The sequence below is a fragment of the Cervus elaphus genome, chromosome 18 (genome assembly GCF_910594005.1).
Source record: "Cervus elaphus chromosome 18, mCerEla1.1, whole genome shotgun sequence".
In the NCBI taxonomy this organism is placed as follows: domain Eukaryota; kingdom Metazoa; phylum Chordata; class Mammalia; order Artiodactyla; family Cervidae; genus Cervus; species Cervus elaphus.
In genome coordinates, this window is record NC_057832.1 from 18,178,411 (window position 1) to 18,188,498 (window position 10,088).

The following is a 10,088-nucleotide window of genomic DNA, read 5'->3' on the forward strand; positions in this document are numbered from 1 at the left end:
AGATGGAAATTCTAACTAGTTTGTTGATTTGATACAGTCCCAATCAAAATCCCAGCACAATTGTTTGTAGAAATCTATGAACTCTTTCTAAAACAGCTGAAGCAGTTTTGAAACAAGAACAAATTTGGAGGACTTACTGATGTTAAGCTACAATATTATAAAACTACAGTAATGAGAGTGTGAAATCAATGGAACGTAATAGAAAGCCTGGAAATAATGCCACACTAATTAACTTTTGACAGTGGGGAAAAAGCAAGTTGATGGTGCTCAAAGAGTTGGACATACAGTTCCAAAAGGAAAAGAATGGATAATTTGGGCTTCATCCAAATTTAAAGCTTCTGCTTGGCAAGAAGACATTGAAAAGAATGAAAAGACAAGTCATGGGCTGGGAGACAGTATTACAAACCACACAGTTGACAAAGGACTTTTATCCAGAATTTATAAACACTCTCAAACTTCACTATTGCAAATCCTGCCTTCTCAGAAAAAGCACTGGCGATTTGATATTCACTCATATTTATGTTTTTTTAATGCTGTATTTTGATACCCAGATGGAATTTAAGGAAGTGATTTGCATTTTATTTCTTATGTATAAAACACCTTTTACTTCTAAAATGAAGTAATTTGAAGAGATAATATTTAATGAGTATATTTTATATTTCTTTGATTAAAATTAAAGCTCAATGAATCTAAAGAAAGGCTATTATAAACACAACTTGTTAGTATATTTACAACACTGTTGGTTTTTCTGCTTTTGTTTTTGAATGAATCGGGCTTATTTATCACACAAGGTGTTAAAATGTGGGGATCCATATGTTTCTTTAGGTAATAAACACAATCCACCTAATAGTTCCATGTCTAAATCAATGGCTCCAGATTTCATTTTTTTTATCATAATGTCAGTTCCAGAAATTTTGTGAAACCACAGAAAAAACATGATTTTCTCAAAGTGACAAGATTTCAGTGGTAATGAAAGCTGAAAATCATACTTTTACCACCAATTTCCTGGTATGAGTTTTACCTCTTTGTAAGTTGCCCAGTAATAGTTTTCCAACAACATTAAAATCTAAATGGTGCTTTGAATTGTGTGATTTTTTTTAATTTAAAAAATTATTTTATCATATCAGGAGCCTCTGTTGTTGAAGCTGGGACCTCAGAAAGTTACAAAAATAATAAAGCAAAACTGTACTGGCATGGGATTGGCTTCTTAAATTATGAAATGCCTCCAGACATCATTCTCCAGGTAAAAGTTAGATTAAAAATAACCTGTTTATATTTTAGGATCTTGTTCCTATTATTTATCATGAAAATATTAATGTCTGAAAGAGATGCAGCTCTGAACTTGTCAGAGAACCTGAAGCCATCTCCTTGCATTTTTATAGTCATCAAAATACATTATTTCTTATTTTATGGGCAGAAAACTATGATTAGCTAATTGATTACTATTTTAAGATCCGTGAACTAGACTATGTACTTCTCAAATAGGACATACCTATTCCATATCTTCTCTTAAAGCTGATTCTGTAGTCTTCCTTTTCCACCAAGAACTTCAGTCACTTGGAAAATATTTGTTGAAGGTGCATGACCCCTGAGTGCAAGTACTGTGCTGTGTACTATTCAGGTCAACACATTTTTATAAAGTCCAATTTTAACAGTAGAAATTTCCAAGTAAGATTTTCATTAACATTTCAGTTCAGTTCAAAAGGCACTTGATTCCAACTGACAGTAGAGCTCTTAACTGTAATTACACACCTGGATTTATTCCTCATTTAGAAATACCTTTGGGGCGAACCTATAACTCTCAGTCCAGAGTACAGTCTAGATCTAGACAATGGTGGACATCATGTTTCTTCCTTAGCACCAGTGCCAGCATTGCTGTCACCACCATTATCATCTCTATCATCTCTATTATCATCATCACCACCATTACAACCACCATCACCACCATCGCCACCATCATCACCAACCACCACCATCATCATCACCTGTCACCACCACCATCACCACTACTATCACCACCACCATCACCAACCACCACCACCATCATCATCACCCATCACCACCACTGCCACTATCACCACCATCACCATCACTATCATCACCATCACCACTACTAATATCAGCACTATCACCTACCATCACCACCATCACCACCACCATCATCACCATCACCCATCGCCACCACCATCACCATCACTAGCACCACTATCACCTAAACATCACCACCACCATCACCATCACTATTACCATCACCACTACTATTATCACCACTGTCACCTACCATCACCATCAGTATCACCTACCATCACCACCATCACCAGCACTGGCACCACTATCACCACCATCACCATCACTATCGCCACCATCACCACTACTATTATCACCACTATCACTTACCATCACCACCAGCACCACCACCACCACCATCATCACCAACCACCATCATCATCATCACCCATCACCACCACCATCATCATCACCCATCACCACCACTGCCACTATCACCACCATCACCACCACCATCATCACAACCACCACCATCATCATCATCACCCATCGCCACCACCATCACCATCACTAGCACCACTATCACCTAAACATCACCACCACCATCACCATCACTATTACCATCACCACTACTATTATCACCACTATCACCTACCATCACCACTACCACCATCACCATCAGTATCACCTACCATCACCACCATCACCAGCACTGGCACCACTATCACCTAAACATCACCACCACCATCACTATTACCATCACCACTACTATTATCACCACTATCACTTACCATCACCACCAGCACCACCACCACCACCATCATCACCAACCACTATCATCATCATCACCCATCACCACCACCATCATCATCACCCATCACCACCACTGCCACTATCACCACCATCACCACCACCATCATCACAACCACCACCATCATCATCATCACCCATCACCACCACCACCACCATCACATTAACCATCATCACCATCACCTGCCATCATCGTCACCACAATAATTGCCACCACCCTCTTCATTACCACCACCAGCACTATCTTCACCAGTGCTATCACCATTCATAGCAACCAGCTGCATCTAGCAGCTTACAGTCTTAATTAGAGCAACAGAAGAAAACATCCGCATGAAATAAAGGTTCTGATTGACCTCAGCACACCTGTGGGAGTCTGGAAGCTTTCCGGTTTGGTACATCTCACACCGTGCCTTCATATTATAGGCATAAGCGAGATCTGTAGTCCGCAGTGACTAGCTGGCCAACCTTGTAGGAGTGGGTTTATATAAGCATGTCAGGGACTGACGCAGCGCTTCCTTTCCAGCCGGATGTCCACCCTGGGAAGTGCTGGGCCTTTCCAGGTTCCCAGGGTCATGCCCTGATCAAGCTCGCCAGGAAGATCATGCCAACTGCTGTTACCATGGAGCACATCTCAGAGAAGGTGTCCCCCTCAGGAAACACCTCCAGCGCACCCAAGGAGTTTTCTGTCTATGTGAGAAACTGTCTAAATCTTCCTTCAGAAGGGGTTACAGGAGGTGATCAGCTAGGAATTGGGAGCCAGGGTCTCATCTGAACTGTGCAGCTAAACATTTCTATCACTGTGTTTTACTTCCAGTATCTCAGCTTTGTCATCTACAAAGTGAGAGGGTTGGACCAGATGATTACTGCTACTTAATGCTATTTTTAAAAACTTTATCCAAGTTATACGTGTGCAATTCCCCTCGATGATAATGAAACATGATTTTCCCTTGTCCCACTTCTCCCACCAATCTTTACTCCCTGGAAGCTTTCACTCGCCAGAGTTTGAGCTGCTCATGTGGTTACTGCCTTCGTATTTGCTTTTACTGTCATTCCTTGATTTGTCAGTTTTGATTGTTACTATTGACTTCCTTGAATGGAAAATGGAGATTAGTTCTCTTCCATGCCTCTCTCAATTCTCCCAAAATGTTTATGTCTTAACTTAAAAAAAAAAAAAAGCAGGTTTACTGAGATATAATTCACACATCAGCAATTCAGTCAGGTAAAGTGTACACTTAGTAACTCTTGGTATATGCACAGAGTTGTATAACCATGGTCATGATCAATTTTAGAGTATTTTTACTGTTCTCCAGAGAAACCCTGCACCCCTTAGCTGTCGCTTCTCACCCCCACCTCACTGCCCCAGCCACTGACAACCACTTATCTATTTTGTGTCCATAGATTTGCCTCTTTCAGGTGCTGCTGTTGTCATTTAGTCACTAAGTCATGTCCGACCCTTTGGACGACAGCCTGCCAGGCTTCTCTGTCCATGGGATTCTCCAGGCAAGAATACTGCTCCAATACGGGTTGCCATTTCCTTCTCCAGGGGATCTTCCCAATCCAGGGATAGATCCCCTGTCTTCTGCTTAGCAGGCAGATTCTTTACCACTGAGCCACCTGGGAAGCCCTATTTTGGATAGTTCCTATAAAATGGAATCATATTATATGTGAATGGTTTTTGTGAATGGCTTGTTTCACTCAGCATAATGTTTTCAAAGTCTATGTGTGCTAGAATGTATCAATATTTCATTTTTAATTGCTGAATAATATTTTATTATATGGATAGACCCCTTTTTATTTATTCAATCAGCAGTTGCTGGACATCTGAGTGGATCCCACTCTTGACTGTTATGAATAATGAACAATGCTGCTGTGAGGCGCTGTGTACAAGGTTTTCTGGGGACCTTGGTTTTCATTTCTCTTGGGTTTGTGCCTCGGAGCAGTTTCTAGATCACGTGACAAATCTGTGTTTCATGTGTGAGACACTGCCAGATGGTATACCTCAGCTTCAATACACATCCAATGTGTTCATTGTGACTCTGAATGGTATTGTTCTTAGCTGAGTCATACAATGCCCTTGAATACATTTCTTTTTTAAAACCTTTTTATTCTGTATTGGGGTATAGCCTATTAATAATGTGATAGTTCCAAGTGAGCAGCCAAGGGACTCAGCCATACATATACACGTATCCATTCTCCCTAAACTCCCCTCCCAACCAGGCTGCCACATAACATTGAGCAGAGTCCTATGTGCTCTACAGTGGATCCTTGTTGGTTATCCACTTCAAATATATCAGTGTGTACGTATGCATCCCAAACTCCATAACTGTCCCTTCCCCACATCCTTCCCAGGGATCGAACCCATGTCCCCTGCATTGCAACGCAGACTCTTCACCACTAGACCACCAGGGACGTTCCTTTATTTTTTAGAGATATCCCTCGGGAGCACTCTGCTCACATTTCTTCGAAACTGGTGCCTGGTCAGGCTTGATGCACAATATTGTTATCAGGGGATTTCAGCTCCACTCTCTGAGGATTTGACTTGTTTTAAATCTATTGTTTTAAAAATGTTTTTAATCTTATGTTTCTTCTTTGATTTTCTGTTTTACCGTTTGGAATATCTAATCATAAACCTAATGCTGAATTTTTAAATTCTGCTGTCATGAATATTCTAAGATTTTTTTTTTTTTTGCAAATGTTCCCTTTTCTAGAATCTAAATATCTTCCTTCATGGTTGCAATACCTTCCCCCGAATGTCAGAAGATATGAGCAGATGTAGTTTTGTTCCATGCTTTCAGCCTCCTTCACATACCCCCAAGTACCTCCCTTGATGTTTATAATGTGGGCTTCATCTTCCTTGCTAAGTGCTTTTCTCGTGTGTTTGGTGATGCTTGTCTGTCTCACTTAAGAGCTGAACAGTCAAAAGCTGGCTTTTTCTGCACACATTACGGGCAAGTTGACAGCAAGCGTCACAGCTAGATGGTCTGGTTGGAGACCCCAGAGTGTGGTTTCTAGAAGGGTGACCCCAGGAATCCTAAAGCCTTGTGCCCAGAGGTTTTCAGCTCAGCCCACACCCTGGGTCATGATGGGCTCTGCCTTCCCCTTATTTCTGCAGGATGCTCTTGAGGCCAGTTGTCCTGGAGGTGGGAAGAAAAGGCAATTCTTTTCTGGACCAGGACAGGAGTGCTGGCTGGGCTCTAACTGCTCCTTAAAAGGACCCTCAGAGGAACGTCCTGGTAGTACAGCGGGTGGGAGTCTGCCTGCCAATGCAGGGGATGCGGGTTCAATCCCTGGTCTGGGAAGATTCCACTTGCCGAGGGCAGCTAGAGCCGGCGCACCACAGCTAATGACGCCTGTGTGCCTGGAGCCTGCGCCCTGCAGCAGGAGACGCCGCCGCCGTGAGAAGCCCGTGCGCAGAGACTGGAGGGTCGCTCCCGCTCACCGCAACTAGAGAAAGCTCGCACACAGCGGAGACCCGGTGCGATGAAAACTTAATCAATTTTAAAAAGATCGTCAGCCCACCCTCAGATGCGGGGACTCCCAGCTTCACGCTTGGCCTGCACACCGTGGTCCCACCTCTAGCCCTTTCTGGCCTTTCTGGCAGAGCCAGCTCCCGCACGCTGCTGGTTGCCCCTGCAGCCCGAGGAACCCGAGCTTCCTCCAGGCCAGTGCACCGACCACCATTCGGCCGCCTCCAGATGCTTTTCTCTTCGGGTCTGCTCCCGTGTTTTCCTCAGAGGTTTATGCCTCACTCCATCCGCTCGGGGTTCCGCTCTGAAGGGGGCTCAGAGTTAAACACGGTGCTTAGCCTGCTTCTCACTTTCACACATTGGAGAAGGAAATGGCAACCCGCTCCAGTGTTCTTCCCTGGAGAATCCCAGGGACGGGGGGGGGGGGGGGGGGGGGGGGGGAGCCTGGTGGGCTGCCCTCTATGGGGTCACACGGAGTCGGACACAACTGAAGCGACTTAGCAGCAGCAGCAGCAGCCTGCCTTGTGTGTCTTTTGAACACCTTTAGATGCTGTGGGTCTAGGGTTACAAACAGACTGCTGTCCTTTCAGCGTCTACAGACACTTGTAGTGGCATTATACTCGATTAGAGCAGATCCAACCCTGTCTCAGAAAAGTGCACACAATTGCTCATTAGAGAGGAATTATGAGTGAATCCTTCAGGCAAGAATCCTTTAAGAAATAGACCATATTTAAAAAGTGGAAAAAAAATCCTTTTAGTAAGACAAAATACTTCTCATTGTTTTTCTCAATATTAGCACATTTATGAACCAAGTGAAATTAAAACAGGATCATAAAGAAGGTTTGAAATAAAACTAGCATGCCTCTCTGAACAGGCTAAAGGAACTATATGAGATGATATATATATATATATATAAAATATGAAATATGTATGTTTATATATGTCAATATATAGATGAAAAGTATATGTAACAGGACATTATTTAATCATGATGTATCCAATTCTTTTATTTATTTATTTTTGGCTGCGCTGGGCCTTCCCTGCTGCGCGTGGGCTTTCTCTAGTTGCAATAAGCAGGAGCTACGCTCTGTTGCAGACAGTGGGCTCTGGGCTCACGGGCTTCAGTAGCTGTGCACATAGGCTTAGAGCTGCGGCTCGCAAGCTCTGGGGCGAGGGCTCAGTAGTTGTGGCCCACAGGCTTCGTTGCCCTGTGGCGTGTGGGGTCTTCTCAGATCAGGAATCAAGCCCACATCCCCTGCATTGGCAGGCAGATTCTTCACCACTGGATAACCAGGGAAGTCCCAATTCTTCTACAAAATGACTCATAGTTTAAATATGATGATTTTCATTACAAAATGACTGAACTCATGAAACTTTATTTTTTGTTGTGGTGCTATGATTCAAAGAATCTAACCATAAATTTTAGATTTACAAGATAAATTAATTTCCACCAGTGTGCCCTCTCTCCTCAAAAATCTTCAGTTTTAAAGTGGAGAAAAGGAAGGCCAAAAGCCCAAGGGAAATTGCATACACATATCAACAAAAGCTTACTTTTTGGATGGAGCTACTTGTGTGATCAAAGTTCAGCAAATTGGTGAAGTTTAATGCATTGCGGGTCGATGTGGGGGCTCCTTTTTTGGTTTATTTTACCCAAAGCACAGTAAATACAGTTCGGAGGTCAGAGTCAGTGCTGACACGTGCTGTTGTCTGTCTCTGCATCCTGTCTGTCTGTCTCTCTGCCTTAGTCCGTTCAGCCCTCTGGTTAGGCTGGTTCTTGCTGCACAGTCCTCCCCCCACACATACCCAGTACCAACATGCAGGGCAGCAGGGTGTCCCTGGTGGACACCCAGAGATGTCTGGGGAATTGTTTCTCAAACAGACAACTGACTCCGTTTATTTTAACCAAACACACGTTCATCACAATCTCCGTGTCTGTTGCTTTCTTTACAGGGCATCTTGAAACAATGTGAAGGAGAAGAAATTTTTCTGGGTCAGTTTGTATATAACAAAACAGGGACTACCGTCCAAACATTTGCACTCCAGGTAATGAGAACCTTGGGAGAAGGTGCGGTATCCGTGGCTCCATCCCCAGGAGGGATGTGTGGGGTTGCTTCATGTAAAGTGGTGTGTGAGAATAATTGTGACAAAAATGTGAGATAAGCAAGCCTTGTCTGAATTCTTGATCATAAGTTTTAATGAAAAAAAATAGGCAAATATAACACAAAAGTTGTTTCCAAGACAATTTTTTTATTATTTGCTATTACTTTTATATATATACACACACACACTCTTCCTCAGTCCTTATTTATCAGATTCCCTTGATAATATTTAATCTGACAGTCACTATCTTCCTCCTTGGGTAGAGGGAGTGGGGATGATGGTACAAAATGAGATGACTGGAGGCAGAGAGGAATTCAGAGAAAATAAATATTTCATACCAGATAACAACTTCTTAGCCTAACTCAAAGGGGAAAGAATACCAGTTGGTAACTTAAAAATCCCTAAAAGTCATTAGGCATAAGAAATGTATTTCATTAGTTCTCATTAGTCACAGGAACTAATGAAAAGATGTCGAAGGCATCTCAAGCCATGTAAACACAAGTGTGTTGCACTTCTTGGCCAGTGGTGAGAAAATCTAAGCTGAAAACAATTTATGAACTGTTTGCCCTTACCATTCAGAAATGAATGCCCTTACAGAGTTTCACATTCAACTGTATATCCACATCTCTCCCTGCCTCCTCCCTGGGGCAGCCAGTCAGGACCATCATGGAGGCAGGAGAAGACAGTCAGCGGTCCCTGGTGTCTAGACCACCATGCTATCTGCCTTCCCTGTGTCTGCCTTTTTATCAGCTCTTTCCTGATGGTAGACCAGGATGTCATCCATTGGTGCTTGAAAGTACTTGAGTTAAGAAGGAAAGAAAGTGTTCTAATTTTTTTTTATTATATGAGCATTACTTGAGATCCTTTGACATAGTTCATTTGATAAGACATTAATTTTAATCTTTTCTATTTTTTCAGCATGAAGTTCCTGAATTCTTATTATGTGTGAAACTTAAAATTCTCAGCAACTGGGGACACCCAAACTATACTTGTTTATATAGATTCAGAGTTCATGGCACCCCAAGAGATGACAGCTAGAAGAACTGGTGCAGAAGGCCATGATCACAAGTCCAAAATATTCAAGTACTCCAATTCCCTTTGATTGTATCACATCCATAGGAATAAAAAATCAGAAGTGGGAGAGAAACCTTAAAGTGGTTCTTACCTGCAGTAAAAAGTGAATGAATTTTACTATTAAAAATATGAAAATAAATTCAATCTCTGCATTAGTGTGGCTTCTGAGGATGAATCATACTGTTGAAGCACTGAAAAATGAGTTCACATTAAGAAGACAGTAATTCTCAGCACTCTTTCTCATAATAGCATATTTGCTTTCATTTATTAATTCATCCATACCAGGCATGGATATCTGCTGTTACCACTATTATTTAACACTGATCTGGACATACTCTGTAATTAGAGAGGCTAAATAAATTAGAGGTAAAATTTAGGAAGGCCAACCATAATTCATTTGCAGATGACTTGATGAACTCCTTCAAAAGCAATAAAATAAAAAATAAATAAATAAATAAAAGGAAAAAAAAGCAATAAAATCAATGAAAAAAATACATTATAAACAGATGGATACAAAATTATCATATATAAATCAAAATCATAAATATAAACCACAACCAGTAAGAGGATATAATTCACAAAAGCCTCAATGGAAATTTTTAAAAAATCAAATGAAAGAATTAAACTGTG

The 10,088-nt window shown here is 41.8% G+C and overlaps 1 protein-coding gene across 3 annotated transcripts in view; it reads left to right on the top strand.

Annotated features, from left to right (window-relative positions):
• SUN3 (Sad1 and UNC84 domain containing 3) overlaps window positions 1–9,597 on the top strand; it is a 44,172-nt gene extending 34,575 nt beyond the window's left edge. For all 3 annotated transcript variants that reach the window (XM_043873373.1, XM_043873375.1, XM_043873376.1), the window contains 4 exons: window positions 1,128–1,243; window positions 3,341–3,508; window positions 8,235–8,327; window positions 9,303–9,597. In XM_043873373.1, the coding sequence (XP_043729308.1) occupies window positions 1,128–1,243; window positions 3,341–3,508; window positions 8,235–8,327; window positions 9,303–9,422 (497 nt within the window). In that variant the 3' untranslated portion in view covers window positions 9,423–9,597. The remainder of the gene's footprint in view (window positions 1–1,127; window positions 1,244–3,340; window positions 3,509–8,234; window positions 8,328–9,302) is intronic.
• Window positions 9,598–10,088: the final 491 nt, after the last annotated feature.